The 25,583-nt window shown below is 44.6% G+C and overlaps 1 protein-coding gene across 1 annotated transcript in view; it reads left to right on the forward strand.

Annotated features, from left to right (window-relative positions):
* STPG1 (sperm tail PG-rich repeat containing 1) overlaps nt 1-25,583 on the forward strand; it is a 61,019-nt gene that overhangs the window by 10,537 nt on the left and 24,899 nt on the right. Inside the window, exons 4-6 of the mRNA XM_006077975.4 lie at nt 6,577-6,695; nt 16,660-16,761; nt 21,828-21,998. Of these exons, the coding sequence (XP_006078037.2) occupies nt 6,577-6,695; nt 16,660-16,761; nt 21,828-21,998 (392 nt within the window). The remainder of the gene's footprint in view (nt 1-6,576; nt 6,696-16,659; nt 16,762-21,827; nt 21,999-25,583) is intronic.

Genomic DNA, 25,583 nt, shown 5'->3' on the forward strand with positions numbered 1-25,583 from the left:
CCCCTTCTCCTCCCACCTTCAATCTTTCCCAGCATCAGGGTCTTTTCAGATGAGTCAGTTCTTCACTTTAGGTGGCTAAAATATTGGAGTTTCAGCTTCAGCATCAGTCCTTCCAATGAATATTCAGGACTGATTTCCTCTAGGATGGACTGGTGGTGTGCTAATAAACAGAGGCTCTTGATTTTACTATAGCCCATTTTATTAATATCAGTATTTCCCCTTTTAGTTAGTGTATGAAAGTGAAATTGTTGCTCAGTCATGTTCAACTCTTTGCAATCCCATGGATTGTAGCCTGCCAGGCTCCTCTGTCCATGGAATTCTCCAGGCAAGAATACTGGAGTGGGTAGCCATTCCCTTCTTTAGGAAATCTTCCCAACCCAGGAACTGAACCCAGGTTTCCCTCAACGCAGGCAGATTCTTTACCATCTGAGCCACTAGGGAAACCCCATAGGTAGTGTTTATGTCTGTCCTATTTAAGAAATCTTCGCCTATCTCAAAATAGTTTTTTTCTAATAACTGTATTATTTTACCTTTCATATCTAGACCTATGATTCACTTGGAGTTGTGTGTAGGATATGAAAATGTCCCAATCTATTGTTTCCAGTATGTATATCTAATTACCCAGCCCCATTGATTGAAAGAGCATTCTTTTTCGGCCACTCTGCCTTGCCATCATTGTCGTTAACCTTGTCTATGTATATGCAGGTCTGCTTCTGTATTCTTTAGGCTGTTCAAATACCACCCTTAATTACTGTAACTATGTAACAAGCTTTTTTTTTTTATGTCTAGTAGCATAAGTCCTTCAACCATGTACTATATTTATCTTGGCTACTCTTGGCTGCACTGAATTTCCATACAAATTTCATTGTTGATTTCTTTATTTATGGCTACACTGGGTCTTGGTCGCTCTGCATGGCTTTCTCTAGTTGTGTGAGGGGCGGCTGTTCTCTAGTCACGGTGTGCGGGCTTCTCATTGTGGCGGCTTCTTGTGGAGCACTGGTTTGGGCTCGGTGTTTGCAGCAAGCGGGCCTAGTCGCTCCTCGGCTTGCAGGATCTCAGCTCCCAGACTAGGACTGAACCCATGTCCGCTGCAGTGGCAGGTCCCTCCATATAAATTTTAGAATCAGCACATTAATGTCCTAAAAAAAATCCCTATTGTCTTTTTGATTTAGATTGCATTGATTCTGGAAGTCATGTTAGGGATAATTTACATCTTTACAGCATTGAGTTCTCCAGTCCACGTATATCCTTTCTTTTATCTAAGTCTTCTTAAATTTTTCCCAATAACGTTTTATAGTTATCTATGTAGAGGACTTGCATATCTTCTATATATCTGTTCTAAGCATTTGATTTTTATACCATTGTAAATAGTACTATTTTTATTTCATTTTCTATTGCTTGCTGCTGGTATCAAAATAAAATAAATTGATTTTTTTTTACACTGACCTTGCCAAATTCATTTATTATGTTTAATACATTACCTACAGATTCTTTTGAAATTTCTCCATATACAGTCTTATCATCTATGAATAAAGACAGCTTTATTTCCTTCTTTTCTCATCTTATATATTTTTATTTGTTTTTCTCAACCTCTGCACTGGTTAGAGTCCTTCAGGAAAATGTTGAACAGAAGCAGTTAGCCTGGTTTCATGCTCTATCTCAAGAGAAATCTTTCAGAATTATGTTTGCTATAGGCTTTTGTCGATACCCTTTATCAGATTAAGGAAATTTGCTTCTTTTCCTAGTTTGCTAGGGTTTTCTTTTAATCATAGAACACTGAGTTTTAGAAAAGGCTTTCTCCATCTACTAAACAGAGACTTTACCACACAAAAAAAGGATAAACATCAATTAGCATATGAAGAGATGCTCAGCATCATTAGCCAATGAGCAAATTAAGGCCGCAGTAAGATGCCTTTACACACCTCATGGAATGGCTGGAATTTGAAAGACTGGCCCTTGTCACTGAGGATATGAAGTAACAGTAATTCTTATACGCTAATAGTGGAGATGTACAAAAGTGCAACAAGTTTAGAAAAGAGTTTGGCAGTTTTTTAAAAAGTTAAAGTTATGAAAGTGTGTTGGTTGCTCAGTCGTGCCGGACTCTTTGCGACCCCATGGACTGTAGCCTGCCAGGCTTCTCTGTCCATGGGATTCTCCAGGCAAGAATACTGGAGTGGGTTGCCATTCCCTTCTCCAGGGGCTCTTCCCAACCCAGGGATCAAACCAGAGTTTCCTGCACTGCAGGCAGACTCTTTACCGTCTGAGCCACAAGGAAGCCCTTCCCCCCAAAAAAGTATAATCATCCAGACCCAAAAAAGTACATATTATGTGATTCCATTCTGCATCTGTGGAGATGATCATATAGTTTTTCTTTTCTAGTCTGTCGATATGGTGGATTACATTGATTGTCAAATGTTAATCTATCAAATGACGGATGAACCTCATTTGATCATGGCGTATCATTGTTTTTTGAATACTGTTGAGTTTAATTTGCTAACATTTTTATAAGAATTTATGCATGTATATTTATGAGTTAACGATCTATAATGATTCCCCCTCACCTCCTGCAGTAACTCTGTCTGGTTTTGGTATCGGGGTAATAAGTGGCCTCATAGAATGATTTGGGAGACTTCTTCTGTTCAGTTTTCTAGAATAGATTGTATAGAATTGATAGGTGAAGTGTTCTATGAATGTCAGTTTGGTCAAGTTAGGTAATAGTATTGTCAAGTCTCTATATCTTTATTGATCTTCTACCTACTTGTTTAAATTATTGAGGGAGGGATTTTGAAATCTCTGACAAGTATTGTGGATCTTCTATTTCTTCATGCAGTTCTATAATTTTTTATTTCCTATATTTTGAATTTCTTGTTATTGAGTATATCAGAGTTTAGAATTCTTATATTCTTTTTCAGAATTGAATGCTTTATCATTATGAAATTACTATACCCTCTTTATTGCAGGTAATATTTTTTGCTCTGAAATCTGTTTTGTCTGACATTAATATCTAGCTTTGTTTTGATAGGATAGTGTATCTTTTCCTCATACTTTTACTTTTAACCTAATCCTGGGTTTGTATTGATATTCAGAGTCTGTTTCTTGCAGACACCGTGTAGTTAGGTCTTCCTTTTTTATCCATCTCAACCATCTCTGTCTTTAAACTGGGATGTTTAGATTTTAAATTTAATGTGATTATTGGTGTGTGAGCTTAATCCTACCATCTATTAGCTTTCTATTTGTCTCATCTGCTCTTTTTTATCATTTTTTAAAAAGATTTTGGCTGCTCTGGGTCTTTGTTGTGGCATGTGGGCTTTCTCTGGTTGTCATGAGGGGGCTTCTCTGGCTGCAGAACACAGGCAGAAGTCGGAGTAGACAGGCTTAGTTACCCCAGAGCATGTGGGAATATTAGTTTTCCAACCAGCGACCCCCACATCTCCTACACTGGAAGGCTGATTCTTAACCACCAGACCACCAGGGAAGTCTCAGCCCCATCTGTTCTTTATTTACATTTTCTAGATGTTTCTGTATTGAATATTTTTTTGTTTGTTTGTTTCTCTTTCCTTTGTTGGCGTTTTAGGAATAACTCTGCAGTGTTTTCATAGTGTTGCTTTGGAGCAAGGATTGCAAACTTTGGCCACTTGGGCCTGATTGGACATGCTGCCTGTTTCTATAAGAAAAATTTTATTGGAACATAGTTAAGCCTGTTTATGTGCTCTGTGGCTCTTTCGCTCTAGAATGGTACAGCTGAATGGCTGCAACGGAGACTATACAGCCTGCAAAGCCTTAAATATTTACTATCTGGCCCTTATAGAAAATGTTTACTGATCTGTACTATAGATTTTATAATATACATCTTTAATTTTATCAAATTCTACCATCAAGTAATATTATTACACTTCATGTACAGCAGAAGAACCTCACAACAGTATATTTTTAGCTTTTCCTTCCTTGCCTTTGAGCTATTGTTGTCAAACTTCTACATACATTATAAATGCCATATTAGTGTTGTTATTTTTGCTTTAAACAGTCAATTAGTTTAGGAATGATTCAAATATTATATTTACATCTAAATGTATCCATTTATACTCAAGGTTCTACACTTTGCATTCACCTACATATTTACTATTTCCAGCACTCTTCATTCCTCTATGTAGTTCCAGATTTCTGGCTGGTATCATTTTTCATTTGCCTGAAGGACTCCTTTCATTTCTTATAGCTCCAGTTTGCTGGTGATTAATTCTTTCAGTTTTTGTGTGTCTTCAAAAATATTTTGCATTCATCTTTAAGAGATATTTTTACTGGGTACAGGATTCTAGAGTGACAGTTTTTCCCTTCTGGTATTTTACAAAAGTTGTTTCTGACAGTAAATATATTTGTTCCTTTGTGTATAATGTGTCTTTTTTTTCTCCTGCCTGATTTTAAGATTTTCTACTTTTAAAAAGAAATTTGATTATTATGTGCCTTGATATAGTTTAATTCTTATTTCACGTGCTTGAGGGTCACTGACTTTCCTGGGTCTGTGGGTTTATTTATATCAAACTTGGAAAATGTCAGCCACTTTTTTCTTGAAATATTTTTTTCTAGTTCCTCTCTCCCACCTTGCTTCTTTGGAGAGCCCAGGTACATGTGTATTAGTTCCTTGACATTTGCACATAGCTCACTGATACTCTGTATTTTTTTTTTTTTTCGTCCTTTTTCTCTGTGTTTTGTTTTGGATAGTTTCTATTTCAACATCTTCAAGTTCACTCATCTTTTTTTCTGCAATATCTAGTCTACTGTTAATCTTATCTTGGTTTTGGCTTAGTTGCTAAGTCATGTCTGACTCTTTTGACTCCATGGATTGTAGCCCACCAGGGTCCTCTGTCCACAGGATTTCCCAGGCAAGAATACTGGAGTGGGTTGCCATTTCCTTGGATCTTCCTGACCCAGGGATCGAACCCAGCTCTCTTGCATTGGCAGGTGGATTCTTTACTGACTGAACTGCCAGGGAAGCCCCTTATCTAGTGTATTTTTAATCTCAGACTTTTTAGTTTTCACCCTCAGGAGTTTGATTTGGATCTTCTTTATATCTTCCATGTACCTTCTTAATGTGTTCAATCTTTTTTCTAGCTTCTTGAACATATCGAATACAATTATTATTGTAATAATGTTTTATTAATAATGTAATAATGTTCTTGTATTCTATCATCTATATCATTTCTGAGTTAGATTTAATCACTTGTTTATTTTTTTCCTCATTGTGAATTGCATTTTTTTCCTTCTTTGCATGCCCATCATTTTTTTTTTTTAATCAAATGCCAGATAGTTTTACCTGTTGAGTACTGTGTTTTAGTAGTCCTATAAATTGTTATGCTTTGTTCTGGGATGCAGTTAAATTACTTGGAAACAGTTTGACCTTTGCAAGTCTTGCTTTTAAGTTTTGTTAGCTGGAATCAGAGCAACACTTAGTCTAAGGGTAATTTTGCCCTGGGCTTCCCAGCTGGTACAGTGGTAAAGAAGCCATCTGCCAATGCAGGAGAAACGCAAGAGACAAGGGTTCGATCCCTAGGTCAGGAAGATTCCCCTGGAGAAGGAAATGGCAAGCCATTCCAGTATTCTTGCCTGGAAAATTCCATGAACAGAGGAGCCTGGAGGGCCACACAGTCCATGGGGTCACACAGAGTCTGGCGTGACTGAGCGCACAGCACACAATTCTGCCCTATCTCTGAAGCAAAACCCTTCTGCATATGTTCCTTCTGTTGCACGAATTATGAAATTTTCCACTCTGACTTGGGGGACGGGAACGGCTGCTGTTCCCGGTGTTCAGGCCTCATTGTCCCACTCTGATGTTTCTCAGCTGAGTCTTTTCCCAGCCGTGGGGAGCTTTCTCGCGTGCCTGTGCTGATCGACACTCAGGAAACTGCTCGAGGGGAGCCTCGTGCAGGCCTCCAGAGCCCTTCCTCTGTGCAGCTGTCTCTTCTCTGCACCATCCGTGGGAGTGGGAGGGAGAAAAAGGGGGGGTTTATCTATCACTGACACCTCACAATCCAGACAGATAAAAACTTTTCTATAAATGGTCCTCTTCTGCTTTTTCACCCCAAGTCTGCTCAAAGCAGAAACTTAAACTTATATTTGTCTTGCATTGTGTCCTGAAGAGTGGCCAGGAGCCCCATTCTGAGATTTATCAGCCTCTCTGTATCTTTATGGTGCGTTGCTCACCTGTGACCAGGCTGAGGAAGAGTGAAGGCTCTCTGTTGCCCTGCATGCTTCTCTTCAAGACTGCCCCAGATGGTTTTGTGGCAAGAATGCCTTTCCTGTCAGATCCTTCCTCGTCTCTGGGACAAAAAGCTTCGGCTGTGTGACGGAGTCTCACTAGATTAAGAGCTGTCGGGGGGCGGGCAGGGAGGGGGAGAGGGGAACACCAAAAGATTACCAAGAGGGTCTTTAAAAAAATCCAGTTTCACGTTTATCTCTTGTCCAAAGGCGGGTTTCGCTTTTATTCCACTTAAAATAAAATGTTAGCATATAGCTCTGTGTTTTGTGCATGTGTCAGTCATTTTTTGTTTTGATCTCATTTTTATTCTGTTTTTTATTGTTTAGGTTTTACTGCTGCGTATCCAACACAATCCTCCATCCCTTATAAATATCAGCCTTTGATAATTCCAGAATCAGAAAAAAAGGGATTTAATAGTCAAGCCAAAAGATTTTGCCACAAACAGGTAATGAAATGAACGGCCTTGTCTTCCTTTTCGTCCGGATTTTAGTGAGTCCGTCCCCATGACCAGTAGAGGGCAGTGTCACCCAAGGAGCCGCAGCGCCCGCCACGCCGCTGCGCGCCGACGGATCATCAAGGATATGAAGTCCAGCGGGAAACAACATGAGTTTACTTCATATGCCAGAGATTTTCGTATTTTTCATTTTCATAATCATTAAAAAAAATACATTTCTTCTTAACATTTTTTTTGGTTTCTTTGGCCATACAGAAACCAAAAAAATTTTAACAAAAAATGTATTTTTAAAATTATTATGAACATGAAAACTACAAAAATCTCTGGTATGAAGTAAAAAAGTAAAAAATCCTTGCCTCCCTCTCTCCCCAGCCTTATTCAAAATTTGACAGGAATTAACAAGACTTTCTTCAAATAATAAACGAGGTGTGTGGCTCAGGCGGCAAAAAAGTCTGCCTGCAGTTCAGGAGACCCAGGTTCGATCCCAGGGCCGGGAAGATCCCCTGGAGGAGGGAATGGCTACCCACTCCAGTATTCTTGCCCAAAGAACCCCATGGACAGACCACGGGGCCGCAAAGAGGTGGACACAACTGAGCAACTAACACACACACACACTAAATGTACAATTACCTTCGTGGTGACACAGCCACTCTTTTTCTTACGCTTCAACAGTGTGTTATATAATGTTTCTGCATGTCCCCCAGTCTCACCTTCCTCCCCAAATATCTGCGTCTCTTTTCCTCTCTGATCTGGAAGATGCTGCTTGGCTCCTGGGGGAGGTGGTCCCCTGGTAACGTGAAATTTCACCCTCTGAAGGCCCAGGTCTGACGTTCTCTCCTCTCACCAGCAGGGGGCGGAAGCAACTCACAGACGCCAGAGCCTTTAAAAATCATTCCTTTATTCTCCCAACAGGACCTTCAGAATAGCATTCTTTCGGAGGCGTCGTCATGTCAGTTACCTTTCGCTGCATTCTAAAAATGTTTTTCATCCTACCCCCGCGGCCACGGTGGCGAGAGGGAACAGGGAGGTCTGGGTCCTGAACTCGGATGAGTCCTTCGCAAGCCTACGTGCCCTTTGGCCTGTTTCCTCCTTCTTAAGCAAGAGCGCTCAGCTACAGAATATTTAAGTTCCTTCTACTTCTGCTATTTTAGGATTCCAAAGAGCAAATAATATAGCGTGTGTACATACATACACACACACATATTTTTAATTACTTGTAGGTTTTCTACAAAGGTGATAAATAAGCTATTTATTTACTCAAGAGTTTTCTCCCTTCTCAATAATGTTTTAACTGTCCCTTTGCCTCTCCCTTTTGGTCTGGTTTTCCGTTTGTCCATTTACTGAGCATATACTGTCCATCTCTCCAGTATCTGCAGCCCGACCTCCAAGAGGGAGGGGACATAGGTATACCCATGGCTGATTCATGTTGACGTTTGGCAGAAAACAACACAATTCTGTAAAGCAATTATCCTTCAATTAAAAAAAAAATAGCAGCCACCATTTACCGATCCCTCCTTTGTATAAAATCTGTTTTAGACCGTATTTCTAATCCTGAGAACAGTGCTAAAAGGAAGGGTTTATACTTTTAACAGAAGAGAAAACCAGGGCTTAGGGAAGTTAAATGATCCACCCAAGGTCTCACAGTGCAGGATTTGGCACATAAGAGCCCTCACATGAATATTTGCTGAATCAATGTTGAAAGAATTAGACCTCAAACCCAGGCTCAACTCACTCCAAACCTCACGCTCTGTCTACACATGACACTACACGTCCCTCTGTGGCCTGCAAAGTCATCAAGTCCATCTATGACAGGGAGCCAGCGCGTTTCTGAAAAGGCCTCCCCCGGACAGACCAAGCTCAAAACAGGGGAAAGTGTTACGTATGTAGGCCCCACATGATCACGGTCTGAAGACTCAAATCCAGGGACGTGAAGGGTCTGGTTTTTAAAGTCTGCATTTTCAACTACTATTGAGAAAGTAGAAATTTCTACTTTCTACTTTGTAGAAATTGTTCTCCTGAAGGAATCAAGGTGCCAGCCAGCCAAAGCTATAGGCAGCATCTGATATAGAGAGAAATAGCTCAGAAATTTGATTCATACTTTTTAAACGTGGTCGTGCTGGTTCGACAACGTGAAAACATTCGTCTAAGCATGTGAAAGCATTTCGTAAATAAGTATGGAACTTTATGAAAAGGGCATGGGATCCATAAACCAGGTCCCCGGAATTCTGTTATTAGCTGCATGGCTTTAGACTATTCCCTTGACTTTTTGTGGGCTTCAGTTTCCTCATCTGAAATATACAATTCAGGTTATTATAATTTTTTAGGTTCTTTAAGCTGTAAAAACAGGAAAAAAAATACCTTAATCCACACTCACAATTCTCATTCTTCCTGAAGAAACTTGAGCATTGAGAAGCTAAGACTCCTGTTTAACATCGCCCAATAATTTAGTGAGGCAATACAAATTAAAAGCAGATTTTAAAACTCCAGTGTCTCACCACCCTTCTTATAACATTAATTGTACACACCCTGGGCCTGATCTCATAACTTGGTTGTGTCCTCACATCAGGCCTGTGACCCATTTAGCACAACTTTAACGCAGACAATGAGTGCCCTCTGAAACGTGCACTTACCTTAATCAGACTTCCGCAGAGAGACCTCAGGGCGCCACAGCCCAGCTCGCATTCCCTGTAAGAATCTGACTGCTGGGTACAAGGAATCCTTCCTGAGCTCGGTGTCTGGACTGGCAATTTCGGCTGTTAGGAGTGAGGTCTGCTTCCCGAAACATTTTACAATTATTTACAGACTCTGCCCGCATGAAGAGACATGCCTAAGCTAGGACCGAGCCTAGCCCAGCAACCCGAAGGACACTTTCCTCCCCTGCCTCCCTAGTTCTATCTCCCTGTGACCGTGGACTGTGGTCACTATTTCCCAAGCTGGCTAACACTAAGGACACCCACTGAAAGTCTTTGCATCTCTATTTCCTCATCTCAAAAATAAGGATGTTATATTAATCATAGGTAGGCCCTTGCCAGGGATTCCTATTCCATAATCCTAAACTTGATCGATCCCTTCCAGGCACAGATGAATGGGCACTGGTATTATACAGACACCCCTCTTCGGGTAGGGGGTGTGTGTCCTAGCAGTAGCCACGATTTAAAAATATATGTTAATTTCAGACAGAGCCTGACGGCAAATCCACCCTCCTCGTGGTAAGCAGAACAGTGTTTAATTGTGATGAAATAGTGAAAAGTTAGCACTGTTCGCTTATTACCTGGATCAGGCACCAGACCAGGGATATTTCACACGTCAGAGATTTTTCAATGAAAGGAAGTTTAGTTTGCAGAGACCACCTTGTTCAGGGGGATAAGCCCCCCTACACGTGCCTCCATTGCATGCTTGAAGCTGCAGTGGGCTCTGCCTGACCTTCCTGCTCTGGAAGCCTCTCCTCTGCATCAGTCACCAGCACCCCTTCTTCAGGGGTCTGCGGGGCACACGGGTGGGAAGAGCAAACCCTTGGCCAGCACAGACAGCACACCAGGCTCCCCTTGAAGATGTGGCATTTCTGACCTCATTTAATCCCCATAATCACCATGAGCTAAGTCCTACCATTACCCCCACTTTTCAGATAATGAACCCCGAGACATAAAGAGGGTTAAGTAACTTGCATAGCCATGGTCAGGTGGACTGAGGACCACCCAGGCGGCAGGTCCTAGCTCCCAGGCTGTTTCCTGGCATCTTTGGGGGAAGGGGAGGTGGGGCATGGGAGGGGGAGTGGGGAGGAATGGAGAACGCACCCCCTGCCCTGAACGCCCCCCACCACCTTCAGCTTGGTGGGGCAGTAATGGACGTGCACATCTTATCAGTGTCCTTTCCAGGCCCCAGAGCCCCTCAAAAGTCAGTCGAATGAGTGACCCCATCTCAAGTCCAGGCGTTTCTCATCGAGTCAGGGTAACTCACGCCATCCACCTTACACTGTTTTGCCACGTCACCTCTGTTCTGTTTCTAGAACATACATACAGGCTGCCAGTCAGTCGTGCCTGTATCCTGGCTCCTTAGCCCAGCCCTGGCCCTCAGCAGGCTTGAGTGTGTGCTTGCTGAATTGAGTTTTTGCCCACATTTCACTTGGGATTTCCAGGGACTGCTAATGAGCTGACACTAGATTCAATAAGGAGGCATGCATGCTCAGTTGCTCAGTCACGTCCGACTCTTTGCCACCCCACGGACTGTAGCCCACCAGGCCCCTCTGCCCGTGGAACTCTCCAGGCAAGAATACTGATGTAGGTTGCCATTTCCTTCTCCAGGGGATTTTCCTGACCCAGGGATCAAAGCTGTGTGTCTCGGGTCTCCTGCGTTGGCAGGCAGGCTCTTCTACCACTGCACTACCTGAGAAGCCCTAACAAAGAGGAGGGCTCTGCAAGAGAGGGCCATGGGTGCTCAGAGATGGGGCCCATGTAATCTGATGCTTTGAAAATGCAGGTTTGGCTTCTCTTGTCTGTGTTTCCAACCCAGCCAGGCCAGTGAATGGCAAAGAACTTTGATGGCAGACATTAGTGTATGGAGTTGGGAGGTGGTGGGAAGGAAGGGGAAGAAAGCAGAAAAGAAGAAGGGTGTCTTATAGGGGGCACATCTCAGAACTGTAGACCATTTGAACCAGAAGGGCTTCAGTGACCCCTGAATCTCTGGGCACAGCAGAGGGGCCCCATCTGTGACAGCATCCCGTGCTGACGCCCTTTGGTGGAGCAGGTAAAAAGGAGTTGCTGCTGCTTTTCTTTTTTTAATGATTTTTTTACATTAATTTTTATTGGAGTATAGTTGCTTTACAGTGTTGTGTTTCTGCTGTACAGCAAAGTGAATCAGCTGTGTGTATATGTATATCCTCCCTTTTTTGGATTTCCTTCGCATTGAGGTCACCGCAGCGCACTGAGCGGCGTTCCCTGTGCTGTGCTGTGGGTTTTCATTAGCTATCTATTCCGGACATAGTATCAGTAGTGTATATACGTCAATCCCAGTCTCCCAATTCATTCATCCCCTCTGCTTTCCCCCTTGGAATCCATACTTTTGTTCTCTATGTCTGTGTCTCTATTTCTGCTTTGTAAATAAGATGCTCTATACTAATTTTTTCAGATTCCACATATATATGTTAATCCATAATACTTGTTTTTCTGTTGCTGCCTTACTTAAGTTTGTATGACAGTCTCTAGGTCCATGCATGTCTCCGCAAATGACCCAATTTGTTCCTTTATATGACTGAGTAGTATTCCACTGTATATAGGTGCCCCACACCTTCTTTATCCCTTCCTCTGTGGGTGGCACTTGGGCGGCTTCCATGTCCTGGCTGTTGTAAGGAGTGCTGCGGTGAACATCGGGCTGCATGTGTCTTCCCAAATTACGGCTTTCTCTGGGTGAGGAATTGCTGCTTGAAGCCGCTACCAACTCAGGCCTCCTTTCCCTGGACTCCTCGTGGAGGCCTAACCCTAGAGGCAAACCCTAGATCTTGACACCCACACTTGCCTCTTCGCAGGTTCACAGATGAGGAGACTGAGGCCCAGTGAGGGGAGGTGCCCTGGGGGCAAACGCTGGCTCTCCTGTCTGCTGGCCCGTGCTCGCCTTGCCCCTGTGGCCACATGAGCCTGTAAAAAGGCTTTCTAGCCTTCGATGAAGTCAATAGGTAGATGGATGCTTTGTCCCGAGACCCTGAGACCAGAGGCATTTGTAAAAGGAGCTTGCTCCCTCTGGAGCCCCACATTTCTGTGCAGTTTTGCCAGTGGGTTACCACCAGCCAGGGCTCTGTTTCCCCCTCCAGTGTGTCGTCCTGCCGTTGTATACCTCCAGCCCTTCAGCACAAGCCTAGTTTCTGCTCATCTAGTGCGCTCCTGAGAACACGAGCTAGCCACCCCTAAGCTGACCAAAACAGGGTAGACATCCCTGAAGGCTCAAAAGGCAGCTCTGGTGGGAGCTTCGGCCAATGATCCAGCAGAGACCACACTTTCCAATCTGGAAATGGCTTGGCAAACCTGAAAGTCTTGGTTGGACAGAGCCTATGAAATCAAGACTAAAGAACCCAGGTTGTGTGCAAATGTAACTGACTCCAGCCTGTGGTCACTAGCCTCTCCCATACCCCCCATACCCTCCAGGGTGAGGAGGTCAATGCCCAGCTCCCTCTCTTCCCCTTCTCCTCGTCACCTCCTTAAATCTGTCCCAAGGTCAAATGAACTGTGTCCGGCCCTTGGCAAGTGCTAAGGCTGCCCACGGGACTTGGTGTGTGTGCATGCTCAGCCCCTCAGTCGTGTCTGACTCTTTGCAACCCCATGGACTGTAGACCACCAGGCTCCTCTGTCCCTGGAATTTTCCAGGCAAGAATATTGGAGTGCTTTGCCATTTCCTGCTCCAGGGGATCTTCCTGACCCAGGGATCGAACCCTCTTCTGTCTCCTGCATTGGCAGGCGGATTCTTTACCACTTTGTCACCTGGGAAGCCCCTCCTTCAAAAGGGTGCTTAAAGTACATTTCCACCCAATGTTGCCCATGTGTCTTGGGTGGGGGATGGGATGACATTGGCCAGCCATTTCTCACTCCAGCCTTACTCTGAAGGTCTTTTAACCCCAGAGGGAAGGCTTTAGTTTCACTGAGGCTGTTGTGGACTAGTAATGATGAAGCTGATGGGATGTCCATTGACTCATTCAATCCTCATGCTGTGATGCAGACCCAGGGGACAACAGGTGTAGCCCTTGCCCAGATCTTCCCTTGTAAAAACACTCAAAAAGCAGTCAGTAGAGCTCAAATGAATAGTTCTCTTCCCTTCTCCCTCCATATACCCATTTTATTGGCCTGTTTATTGGATTTTCACCTTCTTGGTTTTCATCTTGGCCAAGAAGCCAAGGGCTGGCTGAGTTTACACCAGCTTTGACTTGGGTTCTTGCTCTTTGGGTGATGCTGAGAGGTCAGAACTCATCCACATCCTGTGATGTTAGTCGCATGAACTGTTGTCCCAGAGGTGAAAGACTGGACTGGCATTTCCCTCCTGGGGAGCCGTCTGCCACCTCTAACATTTGTTGGAGAACACTTGAATTCTTTGCAGCTGGACCTTTCCCTCTGGGCAGCTTGGAAACCTACTCGGTGTAGAGCGCGGGTGGTGGTGTGTTGGTAAACGACCTCTCCCCACCACAAAGAAAAGTCCTGATGTATAGCATTTGCCAATGTCTGTGGTGTAAACACCCCCACCCTGGTCGGTTTCAAGCTACCACTAGCAACGTTTCTGAATATTTAAGTCACCCTCATGAGCCGCCACCAGCCAACCTGCTGCCTGGAGGCCCCTTCTAGGATATTCAGTAAGTGCAAACAGACAGCACGCTCTCCCTCCAGGGTAAGAGACGACCGTTCTTGTCCTATTCGTCCTAGACGCAAGCCAGTTTGCAGTGTGGTGGAATTAAAACATGATTAAGGTCCAGTAGGGTTGTCAGATTTAGCAAGTAAAAATTCAGGATTCCTAACTAATTTAGAATTTCAGATAAATAACAAACTGTTTTGTATAAGTGTATCCCAAATATTGATTGGGCCCTAGTTATACTAAAACAGTGTTTTATTGTTTATCTGAAATAGACATTTGACCGGGCAGGGTGGGATGGAGCAGCCTTGCAGGTGTGCGCTTTGGCTGGCAACCCTAGCCCCTCAGACTCACAGAGGTGGGCAGAAAATTCTTGTGGGCTGATGCTGGTATCGGGAGTGTGGCAGAAGACTAGGGTCTGGAGAGGTACAAGACTCTTTCTTCTTCAAACCTAGAAAAATCACATTTCCTGCTTCAGCTTTCCCTCCCTGGAGGGACTCGGGAAGCTACAAGGTACCCAAAGGCATTTAGCGCAGCATCTTCAATTTACATGTGAGGAAACTGAAGTCTAGAGAGTTCAAGATCACTTAGCTAGTAGCAGCACCGATGCTAGAATTCCTGACTCCAAACTCAGTGGGACTGTTTTTCCTTCTGTCATGCACATACTATCCCACACTCATCTGAGAGTTAGTTTGTCTTAATGGTCAAGAGCAGACTCTCCTGGATTCAGATTCGGGCTCTGACCATTACTAGCTTCATGACCTTGAACCTCATCCCTTTGGGTTCTGTCTTCTCGTCTTTAACGTGGGGATTACATGTGTGAGTGAGTCTAGAACAGTGCCCGGCACGCAGTGACCATCAATAAGCACATCCGTCCTGCAAACAGCCCCCTAGAAAAAAGCCTCTTTCTTGTTCCTCTTCCTGTAGCCCCTCACATCGTACCCACAGGCCAGGGTTCTGGTTGGGCTACATGTCCCCGCAGCCTGCCTCACCCCCCAACCCCGGCAGTCAGCCCCTACTCTGTCCACTAGGAATCACTATCACCTGCAAGGTAGGAGTCAGCCTCCATGCCCCCACCTCGCCAGAGCAAGATTCAAAGCCTTCACTGCATTTAAAACAGCACAGGAGAACCTGCTCTGTGTGTGTTGTTTTGGTTTTTGTTGTTCTTCTTTTTTGAACACTCTGCGTCCTTGTTGCAGCGTGCAGGCTTTTCTCACTGTGGTGCACAGGCTTCTGCAGCGCGGCGCTGGCTCAGTAGTTGTGGTGGGAGGACCTAGTTGCTCCAAGGCACGTGGAATCTTAGCTCTCCAACCAGGGATTGAACCCACATGCTCTGCACTGGAATGTGGATTCTTAACCACTGGACTACCAGCGAAGTCCCAGAAGAATCTGTTAACAGCCCCGATGACCACATCCTTATATTAACCCATCATCACACACGGCTGGATCCAGACTGGAAAGTCCGGGGACGGCCCCATGGGGACTTGAGCTCTCTTTCTGCTCTGCGAAAGGCAGTAGGGATGGCTGGGGACAAGAGGAGCCCGGGTGGCAGACCTTGGAAGTAGCGAGGAGAGTCAGACTGCTCAGGTTTAAATTTATGCTTCCCCATCTATTAGCTGTGGCCCCAACATCTCTGGGCCTCACTTTTGTTATAATGGACCTGATAATATTTCTACTGCAAAAGGCTGTACACCATCACGGAACACTGAACTCAGGCACTGCCACTGACAGCAGTGGGATGCTGGGGCAAGTTCATCTCCGTGGGCCTCAGTGTCTCCATCTATAAAATGGGGGCATCCCTTTCTCATTGGAGGATTAAATGGGACAACCTTTGAAAAGCTCTTGGCACCAAGGAGGCACCCAGTAAACCCTCGAGACAGAGGAGCATCCTTGTCATTTCACGTCGCTCGCTTGGCCAACTTCTGTCAACATTTACCTCCCCCTGGTAACCAGCACGGGAAATGAGATGCAAACCCGATTAACTGCAGCTGCAGAAATGAGCTTAGAAATCAAGCTTTTGTTTGTTTCCGTGTAACACACCCACATCACTGAGCACTTGAGCCCCATGAGCCCACCTCTTTTTGTCTGAGAGTTAGAGATGGTCTTGTTTGGGATGAAGGTGGTTTTTGTTTCACTTTGCTTTATAAACAGAAACACTCCCTGGTTTCTCCTTTGAAAGGCTGGGGAGGAAGCTGAGTCAGGTGGGGTGTGGTGAACGTGAAATCGGTCACCCTTCCCTCGCCCCGGATTTGGCGGACCCGTCAACCCACGCTCACCTGCACAGCCGCCGATGCACTCGGGATCCGTTTTTCTGCTCGTGCGTCTGTTGGCACGCGGAAACCATAGCATCGTCCTAGAATGCAGTACAGGAGAGTGGAAAGAACAAGGGCTGGGGTTGGTGGGGGTGGGGGTGGCCCCAGACCTGAGCTGGAGTCCCAGCCCCGGCACTTGTGAACTGCGATGGTGACGGGCAGGTCAGGAATTGGTGGAGCTGGGCTGTCATCCGGGAGGCAGCATCTCCGCCTGTCCCAGAGGGTTCCAATGAAGCTTAGGGTTAATTGATGTAAAACTCGCAAAAAAGCACCGTGGACTGGAAAGTCTTGCGATGACACCATGCTCTCTTCCCTTTCAGGATGATATCCCAGGCCCGGGGTTCTACAACGTCATTCATCAGTCCCCTGTGTTCGACAGCGTGTCATTGTCCAAGAAAGGGACATGCACTTTCCCTTCTATGGTGAGAACCTTCTCTGAATAAGGGCACTAATCGCTCAGTACTTTGCTTCCTTCATGGCTTAATCATATATTGGACATCCGGGCCCTTCTCTCCAAAGACCTGTGGTTCTAATTAGGAGAGTAATGGTCTGCCCAGGTTTCATGCAGGTAAACTGGAGCCTAGATCTTTAAGTAATTTTTTCCCCCACTGCTACCCACTCCCTGAGTGGGAAGAGAAGCTAGAAGCATATTCAGAACCTGATCATCCAAAACCAATTTTGTCAGCATGGAGTGGACTCCCAAACCAAGACAAAATTCTTATGATACATCTTGCCCCAACAGGACTGTTTACACCTCTTAGTCTAACTGGGTTGTTCAAGTTATTGAGAAATCTGACAGGACCTGAAAGAAAGCAGACAGCAGGCTGGGAATTTAGGAATATTCCTCTCCTCTCCATTTCTCTTCTTTGTAAGATGTGGGTCTTTATCTTTGTGGATGGCTCCAAACCTCAAGTAGCTAAATGAAGTGCCAGTGTCTCTGACCAGACCTGGGCAAGGATAGTCTTTATTTGAACATCTATCTGTTGGCAAGATAAAATAGATACAACAAGGGGAGTCAAAGTAGGGTAAGACTCGCTGAGGTAGGAAAGTGAAAAAGAAAGCAAATCCAAACTCCAGCATCAATAAGATGCCTATGCCATCGGTCCCTTTAAAAGTTAGAATAATTTCTTGCAAAAATGTATTATGATACCTGACACTGGAATTGATTTAAAGCACACACACACACACACACACACAAAGAGGCCATTTAAGTCACACTGAATGCAGCCACTCATTGGGATTCGAGCCTGACCGAGCTGAATACTCAAGGAGCAAACTGACTTGGGAGTTAACTCCTCACCAGCTGAGATGTTCAGGCTGCGCAAGCCCCGAGCCAGCTCACAACAGCCACCATCTACCTGCAGCCCTGTGAGTAAAGAGACTACAAAGCAATGGGCCAAAGCAGTGCCATCCACAATGGCCTGGCACTAGAGACAAGACTTAAGACCTGATCCTGACTCAGCTGTGGGTTCAACCTCGATGTGACCTCAAGCACGTCACCCTCTGTGTCCCAGTTGCCTCACAGAGTGAAGACTCCCCAGAGGCCCTGGCCAAATTGACGTTGCAATGAGTGAAATAGTCTTTGAAACTGCAGAGCCTTATAAACATGTTCAATGTTATGATTGTTGCCACCTGAGTCACAAACAATACTTCCTGCAACACCTAGGTTTTCTCTCTGAGAGCTTTGCCAAATAGTGGCACTGCCCACTCCTCCCTGGTGCCAGAGCAGGTGCTGAATCAGAGCACACCATCAATTCCCTGCTAGGCTGTACGTGCAGTAACTTTCCAAATGACCAGGCTGGGCTGTCTGGAGGAGAAGGAGCCCAAGGGCAGATCTGTGTGTGACAGGATCTAATCAGGTCTTTACAAAATTCAGACCAAACCCCAAAGACGCTGAGTTGTTCAGGCTTCTTCTTCCTGCTGTGATGGATATACGGGTTTATATTTATGTTTCTAAACACATGAGTTCCTGTATCCTCGGGCAGGGGCCTTAAGTGGAGATCTATCAGGAGCTTCCCACATTTCGCCTAGTTCCTGCCAGAACTGGCCGCCAATTTCATTCCTGCACCCCTTCTTTTGCTGCCTTTCACATTTAGAGGCTCTTGTTCCCAGATCCTAGACCCTACAGGGATTAAAAGCAGTCCCCATCAGAGAGGGCTTCCCTGGTGGCTCAGTGGTAAAGAATCCACCTGCAGTGCAAGTGATGCAGGTTTGATCCCTGGATCGGCAAGATCCCCTGAAGGAGGAAATGGCAACCCACTCCAGTATTCTTGCCTGGGAAATCCCATGGGCAGAGGAGTCTGGCAGGCTACAGTCCATGCGGTCACAAAAGGTCGGACATGACTTAGTGACTAAAAACCACCACCACATCAGAGAAAGAACTGCCTTACTGATGCTGGTGTGGCCATCAGAAGCGTGACTCCCAGTGGCGCTGACCCCAAAATGCTGTGGGTCAATACATTTTAGAAACTTCTGGAGCGACTGCACCCAGCCTTTTGAGAGGACCTTTCATCCCTCTGAATTCAGATAATCTGAAGAGCTTCATGACTGTACTCCACAGCTTTGTTCCAGAATTATTCACAGGACTGGGTAGGAAGTCAAGTGAGGCAGGTATGTGTGTGTGTGTGTGTGTGTGTGTGTGGTAGGGTGTATTTCCATGGCTTTTCTGTATATGTGCGGTGGCTTCAGTGTCTCTGGAAGAGCTGTTATGTGCTGGAGAGAGGTTCACGAATGCCAGCATGTGGCCAGCTTGGAGACCGGAGGCCTGGCAATGAAAAGAAAGCCAAGGCGTAGGCTGATGAGTGAGTGTCATTTCAGCTAGACTCAGGCTAATTCTGTTGTGATGATTGATGAAACTTTGCCTCAGATGGGAATTTTTTGGAGCAGTTTTTCCTAAAGAGAATGTTAGTAGGTATTCTAAGCCAAAAAGATCCTATGATGGAAGAAGTTTGGGAATGTCTGTTTCAACACAGTTAGAGGCCACCAACGCAACCTTATCTCATAGAACTGGAAGGCCAAGGAACACACTTTGGAAAATAGTGCTTTGTTTATTTTTTTTTTAGGGGTCCTACAACATATAGTATTTTAAAAGTTAGATAAATCTTACATTTAATAATTTCACAATTAAAATGGATTTTTAAATTTCCCTAGTAGTAAACCACCTACCAAAAAAAAAAAAATAATAACCAAACAAATTTATCTTCAATTGTGAAGGTGATAAATATTTTTGAAAAGATAATTTACCCCAAGAATCTGTTTTGTCCCCACCAAAACACTGTACCTGAACTTTAAACAAAACTCACATTTTATTTAAGTTGAAATAAACTATACAAAATTGATTTTCTTCACCAAAACCAGCAGCAATATTTTCTGTATTATTCCTAGATAAACCGCAAAACAAAAACACTTATTTTTGTAGGTTTGCTAGATTTTGCTTGTAAATCAAAATGAGGCAATAGATACAGTCATGGAAAAAGACAAAAAAAAACCAGACAAATCCGTTGTCAATATCCACGGCCTCTGATCCTCTCTTGACCATGAAACTGAAGTGTTCAATATATAAGCTGCCAAAAAGCTTATGAAGATGTGGGCTCAATAAAGGAATGTAAACAGCAGCAACCAAATGGAGAACAACAGTGGCAGGCTCTTCCATTCAAACTTTGACTATAATGTATTGCTTTAACTTCAGGGAAATAGCGCTTTAGCAAAACACGCTTTGCCCAGTCTTCTGGGCGACTCAGGAGAGACACGCCGCACGCAGCAGCACTGAGGATGGTCTGACCTTGCCACCCTTCTTCTCTGGAAGTTAGAAGGAGAGCAGAGGTGTGTCTGTACCGATGAGCACAGGCGGTTTCAGATAGTGATTCTTCTTGAACTAAAACTTCCCACAGGCATTTATCAGCTACTCATTTTGTAGCTGCGGAGAAGGCAATGGCACCCCGCTCCATTACTCTTGCCTGGAAACTCCCATGGACGGAGGAGCCTGGTAGGCTGCAATCCATGGGGTCGTGAAGAGTCGGACACGACTGAGCGACTTCACTTTCACTTTTCACTTTCATGCACTGGAGAAGGAAATGGCAACCTATTCCAGTGTTCTTGCCTGGAGAATCCCAGGGACGGGGGAGCCTGGTGGGCTGCCATCTATGGGGTCTCACAGAGTCGGACACAACTGAAGCGACTTAGCAGCAGCAGCAGCAGCATCTTGTAGCTGAGAACATGTGGCTGTGACTCCTCTCAGCCCCATTCTTCCTCGGAATGGGTGTCTGATCCGTATCGTCTCATGGAGGTGAGAATGTTGGTTCCACCACTTCGCTAGCTGAGGAAGTTTGGGGTCCTCATCTGTAAAGCGGGGATAATCATAATTCCCTTGATCCAGGCTTGTCATACGGATTCGATGGAACATCCCCTGCGAAGTACTCAGTTAACTATTGCCCCAAATGCACAGGTAAAGTGAGTCCAAGGCTGGGGTGACCTTACTCTGGGAACATCGATGGATCCTTGCAATTAGGAGGAGGCAGAGCTGGGTCTCGAGCCCAGGCTAGACTCCGGACAGAGCGCCCCTGCTTCTGGTGGCAGGTGGTGGCCCATGACCCAGATGGTGAGAAGCAGGGCCAGATGTACAGAGAGGAGTCAGGTGGGCTGTTCAGGCCTTCCCACGGCCTCCTCTGCTTTCTGTGCTTGTGTGGTTATTGACCCCTGTCAAGTGGAGGAAACCAAGGGCAATTTTCTCAAGCTTTTAACCATAAAATAATGAAAAAAAAAAGTTGTGTTTTTTTAAAATCAGACTTCAATACTTACCATACTATCCCAGGGTAAGGTGATGTTATCATCTAGTTTTTATGGCTTTTGTCCCTTTTCATTTGGCAAACATTGATTCTGTTTGTTTTTTTTAACTGAAAATAGTTAATCATGGCTTCCTGGAAGGAGTAGGATTGGTTTCTGTTGAAACAGCAGGAAGAAAAAAAAAAATTGTAAGGTTTTATGAAATCAGTGGGTTGGTGGGGGATGGGAGGCATAGGTAGGAGGCAAGCCCTGGGACCTTCAAGGCGCGAGAAGCAAGCTTCTTATTTAGGAAATTCAGATTATTTAACCTTAGAAACAAGAAGTGAGAGTTTCACTCCAAGGAAAAACCAAGGTTGGAAGAAGAAAGCCGAAAGCTTCCCATCATATAAATCACCCACCAGCTGATGAGTCAAGTGTAAGTGGCCTGAAACGGGATTGGGTGGAAATGCTTTTATGGCAAAATTACTTTTGCCAAGTCCCAAACATAAGATGAATAATTCGAGTTAGTTTACAGAAGTTAACACATGTCTGAACTTGCATTTCCCAAGACAAATCCTCAAAGCCCGAGGTCATTTTACCTGCGTTGCCTGCCAGGGTCTCACCTTTTATGAAATATTTCTAGACCTGGTGCTCATCTTCCTGATACCTGTCCTTGGAAGCCATGAGATACATGATAACGTGGGTTCCTTTGACTTTCTCCTCGCAGTGTGCCCGACTGGACACCATCGTTTCTAAATTCCCGGCGGCTAATGCGTACACTATCCCATCTCGTCTTGCTTCAAAGAAAGACTTCAGCAATTCCTGTTCCAGCATGTTCCAGTTGCCAAGCTATGAGAAAGTGCTCAAATTTGAAACCCCTGCACCAAACCAGTACAATGTAAGAACACTGCTTATGCTTCTTAGATATGTATTGAGTGAATGGTTTACTAAAAATAAAAGAAGGGATGTGGGGAGCTTTGCAAAATAGCCTTTAACCCAATTGGTCAATTAGTTAGCATTTGTTGACTATGCAATGGCTACATGAGGCTGTGCAAGGCTCTCATAGGGAATTTTCTGAACCCAGAGAAAGCTGTGGGCAACACGGAGGTCAGTATGGAGCTGTGGAAAAACCTCTGCCCCGGAAAACTCTTACTGTAGTCGCTCCTATCACAGACATGAAATTAAAAGATGCTCCTTGGAGGGTAAGCTAATATGATAAATCTAGACAGTGTATTAAAAAGCAGAGACTTCACTTTATCGACAAAGGTCCATAGAGTCAAAGCTGTGGTTTTTCCAGTAGTTGTGTACGGATGTGAGAGTTGGACCATAAGCAAGGCTGAGTGCCAAAGAATTGATGCTCTCCAATTGTGGTGTTGGAAAAGACTCTTGAGAGTCCCTTGGACAGCAAGGAGGTCGAACCAGTCAATTCTAAAGGAAATCAACCCTGAATATTCATTGGAAGAACTGTTGCTGAAGCTGAAGCTCTAATACTTTGGCCACCTGATGCAAAGAGCCGACTCATTAGAAAAGACTGATGCTGGGAAAGATTGAAGACAAAAGGAGAAGGGGACTACAGAATATGAGATGGTTAGATAGCATCACTGACTCAGTGGACATGAATCTGAGCAAACTCCAAGAGATAGTGAAGGACAGGGAAGCCTGGCATGCTGCAGTCCATGGGGTCAGACACAACTTAGCAACTAAGCAACAACCTATCACATAATTTTCTGGGACAGTTTTCTCATCTATAACAGTGATTGTATTATTCACTTACTTTTTAGATTGTTACAGGGAAAATAAACTTCTATCTTTCCATATCAGAAAACTGGTTTCTTTAACAGTAGTGCTTCTCCAGGGCTTCCCTGATAGCTCAGTTGGTAAAGAATCCGCCTGCAATGCAGGAGACCTGGGTTAGGTCCCTGGGTTGGGAAGATCCCCTGGAGAAGGGAAAGGCTGCCCACTCCAATATTCTTGGGCTTCCCTTGTGGCTCAGTTGGTAAAGAATCCATCTGCAATGCAGGAGACCCTGGTTTGATTCCTGGGTCAGGAAGATCCCCTGGAGAAGGTATAGGCTACCCACTCCAGTATTCTGGCCGGGAGAATTCCATGGACTGTGTAGTCCATGGGGTCGCAAAGAGTCGGGCACGAATGAGCGACTTTCACTTTCAGTGCTTCTCCAGTTCCCATCACTTTGTAGTCGTTTAGGCAGAACGGTGTGGTTAATGGGTGAGAGACGGGCTTGGGTTCAAATTTTGACTCTGCCATTTTCTACGTGTATGTGGCTTTGGGCAAGTCCATTAACCTTTCAGGACTCAGTTTACTGATCTGTAAAGTGGGGTTATGGGGCTATGCCCTCCATGTGGCACTAGTGGTAAAGAACCCACTTGCCAATGCAGGAGATGTAAGAGACATGGGTTCGATCCCTGGATCAGGAAGATCCCCTGGAGGAGGGCATGGCAACCCTCTCCAGTATTCTTACCTGGAGAATCCCTTGGACAGTGGAGCCTGGTGGGCTACAGCCCATAGGGTTGAAAAGAGTCAGATACAATTGAAGTAACTTAGTTCGAACACACGCAAAGTGGGGTTTTATGTCCACTCCTGAAGCTAATGCAAACATTAAACGAGATAGTCTAGGCCTAGTGCTTACTTAGCACAGCCCCTGGTGCATGAGGATTCCACAATACGTGGAAATCAGTAGAGCTGTCTTTGGGGAAGTCAAGATACCTCTCAGGTTTCAGCTGTAAAATGGAATTAATTATATTTGCCCAATAGGGTTATTATAAAAAGCAGATGAGAGCTCAATATGAAAGCACTCTGAAATATCTAAGACAGGAAGTGCACATAAGGCAGTAATATTATTATGCTAGAATTTCCAAATATTTTGGTCTAAGAATGCTTCAGTTTAAATTTCCTTTTTCTTTTATGATACTTACAGATAATAGTTATTTTTCCAACTACAAAGATCCTGCCCACCTTCTTCAGTGAATCCAATCAATTATAATGTGCTCAAAGCAATATAAGTGCCCATTAGGCCAGCACTGTCCAAAAGAAATACAACACGAGCCACAGAAGTAATTTGTTTTCCTAGTTGTTTGGGTTGCTCGGTCGCTGAGTTGTGTCTGACTTTTTGCAACCCTGTGGGCTGCAGCACACCAGGCTCCTCTGTCCTCCATTATTTCCCAGAGTTTGCTTAAATTCATGTCCATTGAGTCAGTGATGCTATCTAAACATCTTGTCCCCTGCCGCCCTCATTCTCCCTTTTCCTTCGATCTTTCCCAGCATCTGGGTTTTTTCCAATGAGTCAGCTCTTCACATCAAGTGACCAAAGTTTGGAGCTTCAGCTTCAGCATCAGTCCTTCCAATGAATATTCAGGGTTGATTTCCTTTAAGATTGGTTGGTCTGATCTCCTTGCAGTCCAAGGGACACCCAAGAATCTTCTCCAGCACCACAATCAGAAAGCGTCAATTCTTTAGCACTCAGCCTTGTTTATGGTCCAATTCTCACATCCATACATGACTACTGGAAAAACCATAACTTTGGCTATATGGACCTTTGTTGGCAGAGAGATATCTCTGCTGTTTTCCTAGCAGCTACATTTAAAAGTAAAAAGGAACAGATGAAATTAGTTTTAATAATATATTCTATTTAACCCAGTATGTTCAAGATATTTCAATATCTAATCAATATAAAAATTACTAATTAAATGTTTTGCATTCTTTCTCTCATATTAAATCTTTAAAATTCCACGTGTATTTTATACTTGCAGCCCGTCTGCATGTGGACCAGCCATGTGTCCAGCATGGCTGGACAATAGCTGTATATGGCCGGTAGCTTCTGTTTGGGTAGTATAGCTCCAGATACTCTTCTCCTAGGGTAATCAGAGCCTGTAAATAATGATGATGAGATGATGAAGCACTTTTCATGGCCTGTGTTCTGTTCTCAGAGTTGTGTATTCGTTGATTTCATACTCACAAGGACCTGGAAGTGGATTCTCTTATTTTCAATTTACAGAAGAGGAAGTTGAGGTTCAGAGAGGGGAAGGGACTTGCCCAAAGTCACCCAGCTTGAAGAGACCACTTGCACACCAGTGAGAACAGCTAGACGCTGAGGTTTAAAACTGGGGAGTGATCAGAGTCTCCATGTTCCAGCCCTGCTGGGCTTCCTTTCATAAGTCATGTGACTTCTCTGTGCCAGTGATATAATTTAGAATCCAGTGGGGAACTCGAGGCGAGAACTAGTAGACCTGGAAGGAAAATAATTGCAAACTGTGGCCAGATTTGAGGAAGACAAACAGTTGGTGCCTGAGAAAGAGAATATGTATGTGGTATGGAGGTAGGCATATATTTTAGACTGAGTGGTCAGAGAAGGTGAGCGCCCCCTCTTTGCGACCTACTGGGGGGAGCTGAAGGTGCTCTAGTTAGTGCTTCATGCCTTCATGTCCCCAATCCACTGTCCTTGAAGGCTCAGCTCCAGTCCTGGTAT

The sequence above is a fragment of the Bubalus bubalis genome, chromosome 2, assembly GCF_019923935.1.
Source record: "Bubalus bubalis isolate 160015118507 breed Murrah chromosome 2, NDDB_SH_1, whole genome shotgun sequence".
Lineage (NCBI taxonomy): Eukaryota > Metazoa > Chordata > Mammalia > Artiodactyla > Bovidae > Bubalus > Bubalus bubalis.